Source organism: Aulonocara stuartgranti (genome assembly GCF_965226115.1).
Source record: "Aulonocara stuartgranti genome assembly, chromosome: 5".
NCBI lineage: Eukaryota > Metazoa > Chordata > Actinopteri > Cichliformes > Cichlidae > Aulonocara > Aulonocara stuartgranti.
The window spans coordinates 19,118,336-19,138,457 of NC_138943.1; the positions used below are offsets into that span (position 1 = coordinate 19,118,336).

The 20,122-nt window shown below is 43.2% G+C and overlaps 1 protein-coding gene across 3 annotated transcripts in view; it reads left to right on the forward strand.

Moving 5' to 3' along the window:
• Window positions 1-5,753: 5,753 nt before the first annotated feature.
• The window catches only part of erc2 (ELKS/RAB6-interacting/CAST family member 2), a 49,443-nt gene continuing 35,074 nt past the window's right edge, over window positions 5,754-20,122 (forward strand). For 2 of the 3 annotated variants that reach the window (XM_082533403.1, XM_082533404.1), the window contains exons 1-2: window positions 5,754-5,841; window positions 10,487-11,294. In XM_082533403.1, coding sequence (XP_082389529.1) covers window positions 10,623-11,294 — 672 coding nt within the window. In that variant the 5' untranslated portion in view covers window positions 5,754-5,841; window positions 10,487-10,622. The remainder of the gene's footprint in view (window positions 5,842-10,486; window positions 11,295-20,122) is intronic. The other variant, XM_082533405.1, reaches the window with a different exon arrangement.

A 20,122-nucleotide genomic window follows, 5' to 3' on the forward strand; every position in this document is an offset into this window, starting at 1 on the left:
AGGACCTTACCGAAGTCTTTGATACTTCGAAGGAAGCATAGAGTGGACTTCACAGAAGATATACTCTTTGATACAGATGATGGAGCCATAGGGCCACAAAGGTTAAAACGAGACTAAAAGAATCACTGTTAGCTGATATCACCCATCAGTGAGAGCACCGCAAAGCTTTAACTCCTAAATCTTTTTCCTAACAAAGATTTATTGCCAAGTCCAGCAGCCAGCTCTACATCACGGGTGTCCAGCCTTTTTGTAACTTTAAGGAGTTCTAATGGGACACATTTAACATCATAACATCATAAATGACACTGCTGGGCTCTATAGTAACTTATGGACATATTTCTTCTCTCACAGAGGTGGTCTTTGAGGCTTTTTGAGCCAGCTCTATCCAGTCTCTCAGTGCAGAACAGATGAACGACTGTATACATCAGGCTGATTAATTGCCTGTTATTGCTGAACCCAGTTATACTGTAGGTCACTTAACCTGGATGTCCTCATATTAAGGGCATATGTGATAAATGATTAAACTATAATTGGTACGCTCACATTCATTCATTTCCTGAAAGCCATGACGACAGACTTTGGCTCCAAGGATTAAGCAGTTATTAACATCAGCCATGACCTGAGAGAAGCAGTTTATGACTCATCCTCAAGTGATGGAGGTAGAAGCAGAGGGTGACCAGAAGTGAGGGCCACTCATTCTACAATTTAGTCACCGTTACGATCACTCAGTGGGCTCAAAGATTACAGGAATTGAGGCTTTAAATTTAAACTGATTCACCGTGCTACTCATTTCTGAGAAATCTCCTGCGAGTGCAGCACTCCCTGTTTCTAAATCTTTTAAACACATAACAAACCAGACAAGTGTACGATGAAAAGTGTACAGAAAAACTAAAAGCGACTTTTACAGACTGAGGAGATGCTTAACAGGACTTTGATGTGTTTGAAACCATCAAAAAACAGATCCATAACCCTATCAGCCCTAAATATGGCAACATTAATCAGGCTATTGAAATTAAATAAACAGGGTTTCCTCCCTCACCCGTCACAGTCTCAACCTACCCGCTCGCAGTCCTTTAAATAATGAAACAACCCCTCTCTGTGCGCCTTTATGGACTGATGACTTTGTTTCGCCATTGATTGGCTAAGTTTTATTAATTTTAATTTAAGAACGGAAATTGATGACTAAAAAGTAAACTCAAATTATTATTGTCACGGTGCTGGATGCCTTGATGTAAGACAATATGACTCTATCAAGAAAAACTAAATATGAGAAAAAACATATTGCTTGAATAGCATATGTCAAAAAAAAGAATTCCAACGATTCGATTTTGAAATTTTTTAAGAAATTGTTAAGACTCGGTTTTATTATGGTGACATTTTGTACAATTATTTATATGCCTATCAGTGCAAATACTGATTTTAAAAACTTTTCAAAAAGGACATTTCTGATATTTTTTTATGTCATAGTGCTACTCTGACTGACAGCCGTGTTTCACCGACCCATCAGCGTTCAGCGAAACTCCAGGTTTCTCCAGCAAAGTAAGGATAAAGAAGAGGGAACAAATTCCCACCAATATTCCCTGAAATCCATCATATTTGAATGCATTGTTTTGTCTGAGCATCAGCACAAAGTTTCATTAAAGGGTTGTTTTTAGTTTTCATTTAGGATTGTTTATTTTAAAAAACGTAAGCAGTTAAGAGAACTCACAATATCAACAGCAATGTTTTGAACAACTAATCAGTTGATTGTTCATTTCAGCTGAACACTGGCCCCTTTCTGGGTGTGCTTCTGGGTAATAATGAAACTGCTCACACAAACTTTATAATGTTCGTGAGCACTTGGCTCTCGGGGTCTGGGGTTTTTTGTAGCGTGAGATAAACCAATTTTAATAAAACCAAGATTTAAGTTTTGATTCAGTTGTCTCACTGTTTCCATTGTTTGGATACAGAGTTATCAGAACAAGCCACATAAAACCCCACTGCCTCTAAAAACATAATGCTAGATAAAATAAACAACCCCCCCCGCACAAAGCTTACACATCAATATATCATATGCATTAATGAATGTTTTGTTTCCTCACATTTTTATTACTGCTTCCTATTTTATTTTTAGCTCTCTTTTCATTTAAGAAACTTCCCTTCTTGCCCATGAGGGTTTCCTGTCTGTGTGACTACCTACTCTTCCCTTATTTGTTTCACCTTCATTTCATTACCCTTGCAGCATGTGCGTTTCCTGTGTGTGTGTCTCATACAGGCGGTTTTCTTTTTCAGTGGTTCACTATTGGCATTTTGTTTTATTTTATTCCTTTCTCATGTTTTTAAAATAAGATTTCTCTTTGTTACAGATTTACAATCCGTAACACATTTCAGAATAATTTTTAATACAGTTGTTGTTATTATTTGACAACTTAGTGGTTTCTTGTGAACTTTCCACATTGTGATGGAGTGATGGAGCTTTTGGGGTTAGATTTGTGGCACTTGGCATTAGTGTTTTTGATGCAGTGCTGGTTATATTTTGGGTAGTGTGAGATACTTAAGATATGTAGGAGTGTGTACCAGTACCTGTGCATGCAAATTCTTTGGGATCGTGGCCTTAAACTCACCTAATTGAATTCAAAAGTTAAGAAGAGAGATTGCCTCTGATTGTCATGGGTCTGTGGATGTTACAAACTGCGTTCAGTGTTGTGAGGATGGCCTGAATGCAGGCTCTCGGGCAGGCAGAGGTGATGATAAAGCAAATGATTTAATAGAGTGTTAACAAGAAAAAATAAGGGAAACACTGGAAATGATGAACTACAAGAAAACACACACAGGGAATGGGAACTGCCAGGAGAGCAGACACTCTAACAAAGACTAATAGGACACATGGCACTGCATACACACAGACAGGGAGAAGGGCAATCAGCGAAGTGGAAACAGATGGAGAGAACGAGGCAACACCTGAACTAAATCACAGAAGATGGGAGAAGGGAAGAAAAACTAAAAGCAAAGCACAAGGAACAATGGACTATCAAAATAAAGCCGGAAGTGAGTCAACTTGGAAAACAGACAAAGGAATAAACTTAATACAGGAGACTTGACAAGAGAGGATGGCACACTGAAGGAGGAATTAAACTCTAAAGGACCGAGAACAGCACTAAATACACTAAAGTGGGGAAATACATGAAACAGCCTAAATTCTAAGTAAGCCAACAATCACATCAGATATTTACAAAAACAAAACTTGAAAGTCTAAAACACTTAAATACTGAGCAAACTGACCGTGGCACTGATGTCACACATGAGGCAAGTAAACCTTATGGCTAGCACTCACAACAAAAAAGAGGTCCTGCTGGTTATGAGATATGATAATGGAAACATCAGAGGAAGATAGAAGAAGAGATTATTCAGTCAACATGCCCAAAGGGTGTTTTACTGCTTCCTCTTTCCCCCTCATTATTGTTTCTGGATACTGGCGTGTGCGCATGAAATAAAGAGCTTCAGAAACAGAGAGACCATGTGAGCTGGCGTGTTTGTGTGTTCAGGACACAGAAATGCTGATGCTTCTCCTTTGGGCCCTGTCAAGCACACTTAGCGTCAGTGTTTACAATGTAAAATTGGAGAAAGTCCCTGTAATTCCAGGAGGCCTGAAGGCTGGTGAGAACAGGAGGAAGACAGGAGCCAGGGGGAAATTGTTCGGAATTGGAAAAGCCCTCGGGGCTGTGTGTTCAAACACATGTGAAGGACGCACTCACCTCATGGTAAAATCACAGTGCATGATGTCATGGGTTTAGATTGATTTCCGCTGCAGCGTAGGTTCCTCTGTCAGAGCAGCTCAACAGATTCGTGGTTACCCTCAGGCAAATTTGATTTATAATGCTGGCAGGCTGAATACTGTTTTATAAAAGAGCACACAATGTGTCAGTGCTTTTCTGGCTCTGTGATTCTTCCAGTGGTTTGATTTAAAAACAAAGATTATCTGTCCTAGTTCAGGGCTGCTTTCATATTTTAAAGAGGATGTTTTTTGGTTGTGGGGGCATTCCTATTGTGTTTGTGGAGAGTTAGAGAAGATTAATATCACTCTCTTGTCTGTATGGTAAAATGTTACTGCATGAAGTTTTGTTGTTGCTGTAAGATTACCAGTGCATCAGATGAAACAGTTTCTGCCTCTGACTGAATACAGAGGCAGAAACTGCCTAAAGCTTAAAGCTTTCACTACATTAAACAAGACCAATTTCAAGTTAATTAATGAGGCCTTGAGTTGCTGATCAATGCAGTAGATTTTTATGTCTTATACATACAGCAACGGTAGCGGTTTCCTGTTGTTTCTGAGCTTCATGCAAGGCTAAGCTAATTGCTAAGCTAATTGCTAAGCTTTACCATGTTTTCAAGGATGGTCTGCATGTTTTCTGGTTTGTTTCCTTTCATCGGACTGATTTACAACTTTTTATTATGGATTTTCTGATTAAGGCCCGTAGCTTATGTAAACCAAACCTGGACTGGCTTTAATCACTCTAACAGACATTAATATGTAATAAAATGCACTTGATCCACTTTCATGCAAGCAGATTGTTTCTTCTGCTTGATGAGAAAGAATGAACTAGATCAGATGTGCAAGAGTGGTCCTGATTCTGTGACCTATCATTCTACAGATAGGTCACAGAAACATACGGGCTTTGCTGTAAAGAGCTGAGGCTGTCACACAGACTAAGCCCTAATGATAGAAACAGGTGATTAAAAAAACAAATTTGAGTCCTGCTATACATAAGTAACCTTAAAATACTTTAGTAAATGTACTGAGTTACTTTCTACTACTTGTTGAATAAAAAAAGTATTCAGGTATATTTTGTCAATGATCCAAACTGATTTGTACTTAAACAAAGGTCAGTGCAATATAATCATATATAATCAGTTCAATACAATCACATAATAATTTGATTGTAATTTGTCCTTGTATCTAATATTAAATACACAATTTTACTACTTAAAGCAGCAGACTAAGTGCAGGAGCTGATAACTAACCACCACACTTGTATTTGGGGTGTTGTAAAGCATGTAAAGCTGGACTGCCCGTGGTGTGCCAAAAAGTGAGTGACTACCAAAAAAAAAAAAAAAAGATTTCCAGTGGGGTTTTTTGTGTTTTTTAAAGCACGATATATTTGTTTGCTTTGGTAAACAAACTGTGACCTGATTCAAGTATCTTTATGACTCTGTGTTATTGTACTTACATTATAACCAATCCAGCCTTTTTGGGCTACTTAACATATCTTTATAAATGGACTGTTTCTTATATCGCACTTTTCTACTCCACTTGAGCGCTCCAAGCGCTTTACACAACATGCTTCATTTACCCACTCATACAAGCACGATTTTTCTACACTTAAGTGCTGTCTATCTAACAGACACACACATTCATACTCTGATGAACGCATCGGAGAGCAATCTGGGGTTCGATATCTTACACAAGGACACTTGGGCACCTGGAAGCATCAAAGTGCTTCCAGGGCCCTGTGCACGCAGGTTTGATGCGCTATTATTGGCACAGAGAGACGTGCAAAGAAAATAAAATAAAACAAGATCCAAATATCTTCTACTAATGTGGGTGGGAATGGTCAGTGATTCCCATTCAGCACCAAGATGTGAGATTCAGCGCAGGCCGCTCTCCGCATCCCTCTCGCCCATCCCCTCCCGCCAGCTGCCACTTGCAGTAGTGGTGATGCTGCTCCCTGGCGTGTAGAGGAGGAGAGAGAGCGTGCCCGCTGCCCAATGACAGCGCAGGATGCTGAGAGAGGCTGCTCGGGTGAATGGAGGCGACAAGATGCCGTCTAGAGCGGCGAAGAAGAGGAATTAACATCGATAAAGGTAAAGCCCGTGCGTTTATTTTACCTCACATCAGATCTGTGATTTTCATTACAGAAGAATGAACGCCTGACATGCGCGAAGGTTTTTTTTTCCCTGCCTTCTTGAGGGTTTCATGAACGACTTGCCGGGGGAAAAGGCACAGGCTGTGTGCGTTTAAAAAAAAGAAGAAGAAAGAAATCCTCCTAATTCCGTGGTGGCTGATTGCATAGCTCACTTGATACGTAAGAATTTGCATTTTTAAGCCGCGTTGACGCGATAGAGCAGCGAAGTCTTTCAAAATAAAGGTTTCAATCGCTTTCTCCACGGCGGGTTAGACTAATATTTCATTGGTGTATTCAGATGCACACCACGCTGGAGCTATCGAAAATGTAGGCCCAGTGAGCTGTCAATTGCTCGGTCGTGCCTTCCTGTATTACTGTGCTGCATTAAATGTAGCCCCTATCACCCAGTGTCAATAAGGCGACATAAGGAGAAACACCTCAGCTCCAAATAGTCGTTTATGACTTAATGAAGGTTACCGTGATATCGGGGTGTTTGACATTTCCCTCCCCCCGCCCGTGACATCTTCCATTAGGAGCCTGAAGCATAAGCTGGACCATCCTTAAATACTGGAATTTGGTGGATAAGTGGACATCTACATTTTCTCATCTAATCATCCAAGCGTTGAAGTCCGTGGGAGGCTCTGTAGTAGAATACATGATGAGGAGGCTGCATGTGTTGCACTTGCTCTCGTAAGGAACCGGTTGGCGTGCTTGGCCGCCTTCACATGAATTACTAACTATTATCGGCCCATATGACAGTCTATTTATAGAAAATGTCCTTCTTTGTCCGCCATTGGCATGCGCTCTGACCTCACATTACCACAGCCGCTCCATATAGTTTAGTAGGCTGGTCGTTTCATCAGTTTTATCAGGGTAAGAACAAAATACCCCCGTGCAGCCTTTCATAAAATGTCACGATTGCCTGATAGGAAACACTCCCCCTGACCCCAGAGGTAGCCAAAGCATCCCCTGTGGTGAAATCTTTGTTTCGGGACATCTGTACCCTCTCTGCTGTTTCCGCACCATTTCTCTCTGATCGTGTTATACTGTAATTTGCTCTTAGGTTTGTCACCTCAGCGGCATAATCTATGTTTCAAACCCTCCAAAACCACGCGTGTTTGATATTTACGATCGCAATAATAAGCTCACAGCAGAAAGCCTGGATAATAAAGTCTGTAAACAAGTTTGGTGTCATAATGGAAGTAAGCTCTGATTTCCCTTCTGATTTGTCATGGAACCTTTTGTTATCCATATAAGGTAGATGATTGCAGTTGGGCTTGTCATCAGCTGGCATCTCTTGAGGTTCTTCTATATTATCACTGTTTCTGCAAAAATAGATACTCTCCTTTTTCCATTTTTTGACAGTTTTGTCATTCTGGCTTTCTCAGCAGTGTGCTTCGGATGCAGGTGATTCAATTTTCCTTTAGAAAAGGGTTATAACAACAATAAACGAGCCCCCACAGTCTTTTATAACACAGTATATAAGGTAGAACATAGCACGTTATGGTATTTGTCACAGATATTTGTCACTTGAGTCCAGCTTCTACAATGAAACAAACAACAATGACTAAATGGACTAAATGGATGATTTAGTGTAAATTTTTTCACTATCTGCAATCTTACACTGCAAGTCCTATGACCAAACCACAATTTACAGATTTCCATCCAACTATTCCACCACTGCAAGTGCAAGTAGAGAAACACATGACTGTGGCACAATGATGTGCTTGGAATGTGCCATATGGTGGACAGGGAATACTGTGCAATGTAAAAGCCTTATCACTAGCAGCTGATTTCTGTTAGGACAGAGAAAGACACACTTTTGGTGTGTTCACTTAAGCGGTGGCAGTCTATTGTGCTTTCAAAACCTGTGTTTGTATGTTGTTGTTTTTTTTTAAACATTTCCCAGCATTGTTCTGCATGTGTGGTTTTCCTGTAATTTCAGAGTTTATATGCCTAACTCGGAATGGAAGTTGGATAGCCTAAAAAGCTTCAGCATTGGACAAGAAGACATATTTTAGGTCAACTTACAGAGTGAGAAACATGCTGGAGTCACTGCCTGAATCGTTGGCTCATCATTTTTGACACAAGTCAAACTAAAACAATAATCCTAATTCTGTAGAGACTCACATTTATATATCCTAACAAACTCTGATTCACTGGATATTTTCTGACACATTAATGCCTCAACTCTGAGCAGTGTCATCTATCAGCAAAAAAATAATGATTATGAGGCTCATTAGCAGGACAGTGCTAATTTGTTAAAAGATGCTTCTCTGCAGTCTTTTGCTGGATATGTTGGGGGTTTTTCCCCATAAATTTACCAACTAGACTTCACAGAGCTGCTGTAGCAAGCTGACCGCTGAAGATAACAGCAGCAGGCTTTGTTGTTGCACATGTCAGCATATTTGAAATTTGCATTTAATTTGCTCGTGTCCCTTTGAGCATGTAAAGTTAAAAAAGAGGGTTTTTTTGCAGCTAAAGGATATAGATGAAATATCTGAAGGCATGCTCTGTCCGAGCCTTTAGACAGATTCCATTTGATATTCTTTTGCCCTTTTTAAATATATGCATATATCTGTCCAGCCCCGTTCTGTTTCCAGACACCTGTTACTTAATACAGCTAGCAGAGAAGACACTGTCTCGTTCCACTTCCTCAGCCTGGCTGCAGTGATCGCTGCTGGGCAGGCGCTGATTTACAGATGAAGCTTCGGTGAAAGCAGCTGAGGGTCCCCATCATCAAAAATCGCATTGAATTTCACACACTGCCCAACCTGTCGATATGCTCTACCGTGCCATTAATTGTCATTTTAACTGCCCTTCAAAGTAAAATACAAGAATGTACATGATAATAAAAAAGGAATTATTTGCAGAATATACCCTTAAGTAAATTTTGTGCTGCATATACAATTAAACATTTAAAAAAAATTTTTTTTAATCAGACCTTTTTGAAACATTACGTCAGACGACTGAGGTGCTTTATCTTTGTTAGCCCTGGCATAGTCACCATGGCAACTGGATCTGCGTAACAAGTGTCACCAAAGGAGACACTTTGATGGAAGAGTCTGGTTCTTTTTAACTTACACTGAATGCCTATAAGCTCAGTTAACCTTTGTCTTATACAGGGTTATACAGGGTTATACAGGGTTATATAAGGTATTTGACCCCAAATATCAGCTACGGTGTAATAAGGACATCAGGTTTAAATAAATTATAAGCGTAATACATCTTGTGATATATTTAAACTAAAGATGGCACAAACTGACACATCCATTATTACACCCATTAAAAATTAACTCTCCCACATCATTTTCTCCCATTTAGCCAGTAATGTCTGCTTTGCTTTGCAGTCTTTTAATTTCTGAAAAAACAAAACAAAAAACAAACTAGGCCCCATACTATGGCATTACTGTTATAGTTAATACTAATCCCTTCACATGTTCAAAAAATGAAACCCAGTCAAAAATATCCATTTATTTTCTTCATTGCAGTCTGGAGTCTATGCCAGATGACACTGGGCAAAGAGGCGGCGTACACACTGGATGGACAGTTCACCAGTCTAACACAGGAAAACGCAGAGAATCAGACAACCATCCACACTTTACTGTTTGCACATAACAACATGCAGTTAAGAGATAACGGCTGCAGCATTGTGCTGATCCCAAAGACACGTTCAATCCCAAACTCTTTACAGTCTTATTGTGAATATTACTGTGTGAATTAAATTATCCGTTTATGAGACAATAAAATACTGCAGGGCTTTACTCTGTTCTGTTTGCCATGGAATCTGTTAGCTGTCTTTTTGTACACACATAAATCACATTTATTTCTTTAGATATTGCATTGACTGCACTGTTGGATGCACTGTGATACTCTGTGTTCATGTGCTGTGATGCTCTTCATACTGTTACAAGCATGCTCGGTCATGCTTCTGTGTATGTGGGACATGTTATTGGCTAACTGCTCATTAAAACCACTTTCCGAACAACACATTTTTCTCCTCGCACGAGGAGCTAATTAGGAATCAACACTGCTAATTGGGTCTGTACTTTATCATTATATCTTAATATAATAAAACAATACAACTAATAGCCCCTATTAGTTTTGATTAAAGCAATATCATTAGAATGTGAAAAACCTTAAAAAATGACTAGATGTTTTAAAAGATTTTTCTTTAGTATCTCAGTAAATTTTCCATGGATATCATTGTTCACTCTACTGCACAATAAGCAAGCATCAGTGAATGGGCATGTGATATATTATTCCTGTGAATTAGTCCGTTGTTTATTTGGGATCATTAATGGGATTTACTGTACATCACTGCTGGACAGTGTATGAATCCAGTGGGATGCTGGGAGATTACTGTAAGTCACATAAATTGTGTCAATTTGCTGCTAATAAAACTAATAAATGATAAAACTAGTTATTTTTCAATCCATAGTAGTATTTTGCAGGCCAGGTCTGTTTTGGTATTCTTTTCTGAATGCAGTGTTTTTTTTGGGTTTTTTTTGTAATAGTAAATGCTTTGTCTCGCTGTGCCTTTCATGTGACACGTACAAATAGTGGTTATTTATCTAACAGAAGCTTCTCTCCTGTTTCCTCAGATCTGACTTTGATCTACTCCACCTTTTCAGACATGAAATAAGTCACCCATGTGCAGTTCTAAGAGTCAGAGCAGTCTCATTATAACTCGCCCCTGTTAAGGACCCCTCTGGTGGCTACACCGCCGAATCACAGGACATGTACGGCAGTGCCAGAGCTGTAGGCCATGTAGAGAGCAGCCCCGTACGGTCCCCGCGCCTACCAAGGTCCCCCAGACTGGGCCATCGAAGGGCACACAGTGGGAGCGGGGGCGGTGCGGGGGGCAAGACGCTCTCCATGGAGAACATCCAGTCCCTCAACGCTGCCTATGCTACTTCGGGGCCCATGTACCTGAGTGACCACGAGGGCGTGGGCTCCACTGCCACCTACCCAAAAGGCACTATGACTCTGGGTCGCGCCACCAGTCGGGCCATGTATGGGGGCCGTGTCACAGCCATGGGCAGCAGTCCCAATATTGCTTCTGTGGGGCTGCCTCATGCTGACCTTCTGTCTTACAGTGACCTGGGCTCCCTCTCCATGCTGCACCCCCACCACCACCAGGGGGTGCCCTCTGCTCTGCTGAGGCAGGCAGTGCGGGGCAGTGGTGGGGAGCTGCTGGAGATGCAGGCCCAGCTCAGGGAGATGCAGAGGGAGAATGAGATGCTGCGACGGGAGCTTGACCTGAAGGACAGTAAGTTGGGATCTTCCACCAACAGCATCAAGAGTTTCTGGAGTCCTGAACTGAAGAAGGAGAGGATAATGAGGAAAGAAGAGGCGGCTCGTACGTCAATCCTCAAAGAGCAAATGAGAGTCACTCATGAGGAGAACCAGGTGAGACAAGCCCTCGTAGCTGTCATAATCCACTCATTACTGCAGTGAATTTCAGTTGCTGCTTTTGTCTCTTGCCTTTCTGTTTTTTTTCACGTACTGTCCTTCTTGAGCTGTGACTGTGCTTTCACCACGCTCTCCTTCTGCAATAGACCACAGTCATCCTCAGTCCAAGATTTCAGAGAATTATTGCAGTCATGTTTTTCAATACTTGTGGGAACCTTTCTGGAAAGAGTTATTTGTGTGCATAAATATTTAACATGCCGACACTCTCCTCTCCTAGTACTCCTCTGCAGAATCAATGTCACCTCAGCCACAGGAAATACAAAACACTAATCAAGTTTTTTACAATATACTCGAAATCTGAGCATATTAAGTTAAAAGTGCAGTGACGCTGCCAACAGGTAAACTGAACTTCCTGCACACAGTATAGAAGCAGCACTGCTTAATTTTAGTGTATTTTTTTAAAGGTTCAGCAGATTGGCCCTAGAGGGGGGAGATGTCAAAAGGTTTTCTGCTTGCCTCAGTGTGGGGGTGTAGTCATGGCCCAGTTAAATCACTGCCTGACAAGAGTAGGCACAAGGCCCAGACACAATTGTCAAGGACTCTTAAACACTCTCTATCTGTCTTACTCTCTAACTGTCATTCTCATTTTCCACTGTCTGTCCTTTACTCGCACTGGCTTTGATCATCTCTCGCTGTTTACCTCTGTTCATCTGGCCTTCACTGCATTCACTTTAAGAGAGCTTTCAACCCACTTTTGGAGTTAATGAAGTAAAAGGCTAACCTGCAGCTTTCTTCTTCTTTTCCACTGACCTGTGTGTGCAGCACACAAATATCTACAGAAAACAAGGTGGATAAAAAAAACCCCCCAGCTGAGCTCGCGTTCATGTTGAGAAAATGCTCACCCTGATTTTAATCATTTTTATGTCAAACCTTGGTGGCAGAAATTGGAAACAGTTAGCTGACTCATAGTCTGGAGAGAACATTTGAATATAAAGCCCTCGGTTCAGTTGGATATGTCATTGCTGATGATACAGTGCACTAGATTGTGGAGTAGGTCAGCGTACTGCTTGTCTGGCCAGACTGAACCGTACAGTATGTTTTTTCTTTTTGTGGCAGGCTGTGGCATGATGCAGCAAATTGAAGAATACCTCAGTGATGTAAAGGTTAAATATGACCAGCCGGCTGGCGTCTTTGTGCCAGTTTGAGATGTGATTTAAAATAACGAACAGCCAGTGGGGCATTCATTACTCAAAGCAGCAGACGGTGTCTCTCCACCCTTCAAGGTCATAGAAGGATAGTGTTAGCAGGACCGTCACATGACTGTCTGTCGGCACATTGGTTTGGATTTATGTATAAGAACAGCCCTTTAAAAAACAAATCGGTGTGGACGCACCTGATTTGACTGGAGTTAAAAGGGCCTGCACTTTTTATTCTTGTGGTTACAGCAGTGTCATGAGGCTAAACTGAAAGATGCGTCACAGGCTGGATGCCTAAACCTGCTAGCAACCCTCATAAAGGGTGTGGGGCAGGTGTACTTTGACTCTTGTCTTTCTTTATGATTCCTAAAAAAACAAGGGGGCACTTGTTTTGGGCGTGAATGAGCATTTGTGTGGTGTTATTCGATTTCCTTGATTTGTTTTTTGAATCCACGCCTGAATAAAAATGATATCATCATTTGCAACACATTAATTTGGCAACAGTTGTGTAGATTATGCACAGCCTTTGTATTTGAATAGTAGGCAGACTGTCTGGTTATTACTGATGAGAGTCTGTGTCACGCATCGGGATGAAGTCAAAGATTTAACATCGAAACAAGTTTTGTATGCAAATGTGCCTGTTTAATAGCAGTGTCAGTGACAGGACCAAAGCAGTTCTTTACATTCAGTGTGATTAGGTACTGAGTCCTGTATGCATTTTTAGCCTGGCTTCAGACATTGCAGTGGCTGATTGGTCCTGTAGAACATGAAGGCTATATACAGTGTTGGCTTTAATAGGTTTTCACTTGCCACAAATATATTTAGCCTTGTCCAGTCCATAGTCATCCCCTGCACTGAGTGATATTTATGTTCCTCCTGGTAGGGCTCATTAATGAAGTATGTCAGCTAATAAAAGGCAGATGTGCCTTGTTACTATAATTGGTCTGTTCTAAGTTGATTTCTGGGCTGCAAGGTGTCCTTACATAAGTGCATACTTGCAGTGGAATGCTTTGGTCACACCCACTAGGCTTGTTCAGAGGCTGAGTGAGGAGCAAATTGCTTCATTAATAATGGAGTAATTTCAGGCCAATCATTACGTCTGTCTTGCAGAACTCTTTACAGTTGCATCAGGTGCCTTGGGCCTCTATTAGCTTGAGCAAATGCCATGCATTATTTATCGTGCGAAATCTAGAATAAGGGAGGATGTGCTTCTTTTTTTAGACAAACTTTTTAAAGACATGCTCTCTGGCATTAGATTTTGCCTTTTGTCTGTTTTGTAAAGCGAAGATTTCATTGTGAGTGAAATACCAAACGTAGCCTGCAGAGTTTTTATCAAAACGTTCAATGGTCATGACTGGAGGTAATGATTACTGATTAGCCCGGGACCGTTTTGTGCATTTTTAATGTAGTGTGGCTGAGGCCGTTATAAAACTGTTCTTTTTTGACTCCATTTCACCAAATGTTTTGCTGCGCTCAAGCTGGAGAAGAGCTGCTGGAGGCAAATATGTGAGCTAGAGCATACCATATCGGACTGAGTCATGACCACTCCTGCTCAGCCACCCAGTCAGCCTGCATCAATGCTTTTCACAAAAATGGAGGCTGAGCTTCCCAGTCCCTCTGCTCTGTGTCTGTGCATGGGTGCAATGTTTGCTTATTTTATGCTGGAAGATGCCAATCTTTACATGGTGTTAGCACAAGTGTGAACTTGTGAATCTCACCAGAGTGTTGGAGTGTATTTTAAATACCTCATGAAAAAGCATTCATGCTTGTATTCCTCATATCTGTGTGTGTAGTGTGTTTGCATTCTTAATTAGCGGTTACTTCCTTTGGTAGTTGTGCTGGCTTGTAAATGTGTGCACAGAAGTTTAATTGCCAGGGTGTGTTTGTGTGGGAGGGGATAGTTAATTGTTTGTATGTATGATTCATGGCTCAGGTGAACCCACTACAGAGTACATTAGTGCAGTTTGTTGATTTATCCCATTTCATTAAGTAGCAAACAAGCTTGCAGCTGTCATACACACATGATGAGCAAAAGTACTGATGACACGTTGAGTCATGTCACAGTCAGCGTCATGTGAATAGTCACTTTTCTTAAAGTGCCCATGGATTCTTCCCGTGCCGGCCACTCTCCATCAGAGCACATAAGATGGCTGCTGCCTCATCCACACGACAGGAAGGTGTTGAAATGAGGAGGCCGTCTCCCTATTTTATTTTGACAAGATGAGATTAAAATGCAGTTTACATAGGGCAAGGCTGCTAGGATTTGGATGAGAGTGAAATGTTACAGTCTCCTTTTTCTACAGAATCACATCAGTTTAGATTCAGAGCAGAGATTTGAGTGCAGAAAAATCATAACAAGTAAAGTAATAAAAAATATGCACAAATGTAAGCCAGAAAATAAAAGGTAATCACACAATTAATGACACTGCAGTTTTGCATTTCTCTAGGAACATATTTGAATCTTGTTATTTCAATACATTACACTGAAGCATGTCAAAATACAGTGGGGGGAAGAATGATCTGATCCCCTGCTGAGTTTGCTCACTTGCAAAGAAATGAACTCTAATCTTCTCTGATTTTTATGGTAGTTTAATTTTAATGGAGAGAGACAGAATATCAACCAGAAATTCAGAAAAAAAAATACATTAAAGTTAAATCCTTGTTGGCAACCACAGTTGTAAGACAGCCATAACATGTTTCTTGTAGTTGCTCAGCAGGTCTTCACACATCTCTGGTGGGATTTTTGGCCCACTCTTCTTTACAGACACTCACTGAAACCTTGAGATTTCTTGGCAGCTGCTTGGCAACTCAAAACTTCAAAGTCTGGAGACTAGCTAGGCCACTCCATGACCTTAATGTGTTTCTTCTTTAGCCATTTCTTTATTGCCTTGGTCATATGTTTTAGGTCAGGGGTCAGCAACCTTTCTAATGATGAGTGCCATCTAAAATTTCCTCAGAAGTCAATGTGCCATATGATTGCATTAGCAATAAATTTAATAACGCTCTATACTAACAGTTACACACTATATAGAACAACTTTATAGAATTATATTTGTTCGCAGATGTTGGCAGCTATCAGCAAATAGTTATCAGCTATTTTGTAACAAAAAAAAGACACTTTTTTAGCCATAACAAGAACTCCATAACAGCAAATGAACTGTACAACAGAAAATGCAAATGCTATTTATGGTCTCCTCACAACAATGATAAGAAAAATAAACTGGGCCAATTGGCATGTTTGTTAATACAGAGATACACGTATTAATGTGACCTCTGGTCTCTCACTCCAGCATTCAGATGGCTACCTGAGGACTCTCTTCGTGTGAGAGAAAATCTGCTCACACAGATATATAGAGCCAAATACTGTCAATAAGGCCTCCGCAATGTTCTGAAGACAGTTAAACTTGTCAGGTAGTGATGTCCAGCAGGTGAAAATGCAAGCTCCATGAACACGCACAGCTATGGATACCAGTTGCATTCGTATTTCTGCAAACTTTGACCCCCACAGAGTGTGAGTTCTGTCACGAGTCTACCGATGTATCCGTGTATTTCCGCGGTGTTGATGCTGCGCTGAGCGAACAGCTCCTGAAGCATTTGAAGTGTCGGAATGTTGAAATTTCAACATCGCTTGAAAGAACTGCCAGCTAGTAACGTCCCTTTTACCGGTAGGCCAAGTAATTTTTAGCTTATTGGTTGTATCTGGTAGTTGGGGGTTGTTAGCTAAGATACCATCATTAAGAAGTGGCACAACTAATGTGTCTATGCAAGCTAATTTGCAATGTGCACCGCTGGCCCAGCCATTTATTTTTTAATGCACCTTCTCAAATTAATTCACTGCGTGTCGTGCCCAGGGCTGGACTGGGACAAAAAAATCAGCCCGGGCATTATGACTAGAGACCGGCCCACCAGGTATTATAGGAAAAGCCATAAAGCCTTTGAATGAAAACAAACACTGTTGTGACAGTGATGTACAGTCTTGTTGGTATATGTATGATTTCTATACATTTTACATCAGATAAAAACTTTGGTTGTAAGATTAAGATAATTATTTATTAAAAGCGAGACATTTTAAATGAGAATAAGAAAGAATGAATCGCTACCTTATCGTAGTGGAGGGGTTTGTGTGTCCCAGGGATCCCAGGGGCTATGTTGTCTGGGGACTTTTGCCCCCTGGTAGGGTCTCCCATGGCAAATTGGTCCTGGGTGAGGGACCAGACAAGGAGCAATTCAGAAGACCCTTATGAAAAAACATCGAGGGAACATTTTACCCTGCCCGGGATAGGGTTACCGGGGCCCCATCCTGGAGCCAGGCCCGGGGAGGGTGCCCGAGGGCGAGCATCTGGTGGCCGGGCCTTAGTCCATTGGGCCCGGCCGGGCACAGCTCGAAAAGGGGACATGGGCCCATCCTCCTGCAGGCCCACCACCCGCAGGAGGTGCCATAGGGGTCGGGTGCATTGTGTGCCAGGCGGCGGCCAGGAGCGGAGGCCCTGGCGGACTGATCCCCGGCTACCAAGACTGGCAATCGGGACATGGAATGTCACCTCTCTGGTGGGGAAGGAGCCTGAGTTAGTGCGTGAGGTTGAGAGGTACCGGCTAGATATAGTCGGGCTGACCTCTACGCATGGCTTGGGCTCTGGAACCAGTCTCCTGGAGAGGGGCTGGACTCTGTCTCAGTCTGGAGTTGCCCCTGGTGAGAGGGTATTCTAATATCCCCTCGGCTTGCTGCCTATACGTTGGGGTTTTTCCCGGTGGATGAGAGGGTTCCCTGTGCCTTAGGGTCGGGGAACGGGTCCTGACTGTCATCTGCGCTTATGTGCCGAGTGGCAGTTCAGAGTACCCAGCCTTCTTAGAGTCCCTGGGTGGGGTGCTGGAAGGTGCTCCACCTGGAGACTCTGTTGTCCTACTGGGAGACTTCAATGCTCACGTAGGTAACGACAGTGAGACCTGGAGGGGCGTGATTGGGAGGAACGGCCTCCCTGATCTGAACACGAGCGGTGTTTTGTTATTGGACTTCTGTGCAAATCACAGTTTGGCCATAACGAACACCCTGTTCGAACATAAGAGTGTCCATAAGTGCACGTGGCACCAGGACGCTCTAGGCCATAGGTCGATGATCGATTTTGTAATTGTATCACCAGACCTGCGACCATATGTTCTGGACACTCGGGTAAAGAGAGGGGCTGAGCTGTCAACTGATCACCACTTGGTGGTGAGTTGGATCAGGTGGCGGGGGAGGACGCTAGACAGACCCGGTGGACCTAAATGCGTAGTGAGGGTGTGCTGGGAACGTCTAACAGAGGCCTCAGTCTGCGAGATCTTCAACACACACCTCCGGCAGAGCTTCAACAGCATTCTGAGGGAGACTGGGGACATTGAGTCCGAATGGACCATGTTCAGCGTCTCCATTGCCGAAGCTGCTGCATTGAGCTGCGGCCGCAAGGTGGTTGGTGCCTGTCATGGTGGTAATCCCCGAACCAAATGGTGGACACCAGAGGTGAAGGGAGCCACCAGGCTGAAGAAGGAGTCCTATCGGGCTTGGTTAGCCTGTGGGACTCCGGAGGCAGCCGACAGGTACCGACAGGCCAAGTGGAATGCGGCTCGGGCAGTGGCTGAAACAAAAACTCGGGTGTGGGAGGAGTTCGGAGAGGCCATGGAAAAAGACTTTCGGACTGTTTCGAAGAGATTCTGGCAAACCGTCAGACGTCTCAGGAGGGGAAAGCGGTGCTCTACCTGCACTGTGTATAGTGCTGGTGGAGCGCTGCTGACTTCGACTGAGAAAATTGTCGGGCGGTGGAAGGAATACTTCAAGGACCTCCTTAATCCCACTGACACGTCTTCCGAGGAGGAAGCAGAGTCTGGGATTGAGGGGAATGACCCGCCAATTTCCGAGGCGAGGTCACTGAGGCAGTTAAACAACTCCTTGGTGGCAGAGCCCCTGGTGTTGATGAGGTCCGCCCCGAGTTCCTGAAGGCTCTGGACGTTGTAGGGCTGTCCTGGCTGCCACGCCTCTACAATGTTGTGTGGAGATCAGGTGCAGTACCCCTGGACTGGCACACCGGGGTGGTGGTCCCCATCTTTAAGAAGAGGGACCGGAGGGTGTGTTCCAACTACAGGGGGATCACACTCCTCAGCCTCCCTGGGAAAGTCTATGCCAGGGTGCTGGAAAGGAGAGTTCGTCCATTAGTCGAACCTCGGATACAGGAGGAACAATGCGGTTTTCGTCCTGGTCGCGGTTTTTGCGGATGATGTGGTTCTGTTGGCTTCATCGAGTGAAGGCCTCCAGCTCACACTGGAACGGTTCGCAGCCGAGTGTAAAGCAGCGGGAATGAGGATCAGCACCTCCAAATCTGAGGCCATGGTTCTCAGCCGGAAAAGGGTGGAGTGCCCACTCCGGGTCAGGGATGAGTTCCTGCCCCAAGTGGAGGAGTTCAAGTATCTCAGGGTCTTGTTCGCGAGTGATGGGAGAAGGGAGCTGGAGATTGACAGACGGATTGGTGCTGCGGCTACAGTGATGCGGACGCTGCACCGGTCCGTCATGATGAAGAGGGAGCTGAGTGTAAAAGCGAAGCTCTCAATTTACCGGTCGATCTACGTCCCTACCCTCACCTATGGCCACGAGCTGTGGGTAGTGACCGAAAGAACGAGATCGCGGATACAAGCGGCGGAAATAAGCTTCCTCCGAAGGGTGGCTGGCCTCTCCCTTAGAGATAGGGTGAGAAGTTCGGCCATCCGGGAGGGGCTCAGAGTAGAGCCGCTGCTCCTCCACATCGAAAGGAGCCAGCTGAGGTGGTTCGGGCATCTGATATGGATGCCTCCTGGGCGCCTCCTGGGTGGGGTGAGGTGTTCCGGGCATGTCCCACCGGCAGGAGGCCCCGGGGCAGACCAGGACACGCTGGAGAGATTATATCTCTCGGCTGGCCTGGAAACGCCTTAGTGTTCCCCCGGATAAGCTGGAGGAGGTGGCTGGGGAGAGGGAGATCTGGGCATCTCTGCTTAGGCTGCTGCCTAAGCGGATGAAGATGGATGGATGGAATAAGAAAGAAAAGTATTTCTTTGTGCCCCCCTTTTCCCTGTTAATGCCCTTCCTGGCCCCCTGGCAAAACTTTGCTAGACCCGCCCCTGCACAGTTACCAGCTTTCAGCTACTTAGAAAAGGATCCTGGTGTTATTTGTCTCTCAGAAACAGTTCATAACTTCCCTTCAACTCATTCATGTCACCTAAAAGGTAAACCTGTTTCCCCATAACCTGTTCAGCTCTGATAATTCAGTAAGGACATCTCCGTTTCCCTCTCACCACATATCCAAACCTATATCATGGCCAGCAGCTTACAGCTGTGGCTCCAGCAAACATCAGCTGATACTAGAAATTAATATTAAATAAACGATTCAGTTTTTTACCGGACGGTTGGCAACTCTAATAACTAATCTTATGAATGAAATAAAGTTCACTATCAGTAACATCATAGCACCCGCCCAGCCATTGGCTGTATAGCACCTCCGTCATGCTAGCTAGTACGCAGTACAAGATATTGTAACTCACTGTAAAAAGTCAGCACAACGAAAATAAACTACACCTAAATTTGGTTTATATCTGACCCAGATAGACTGCAGGTCATAACTTCTTACCTGA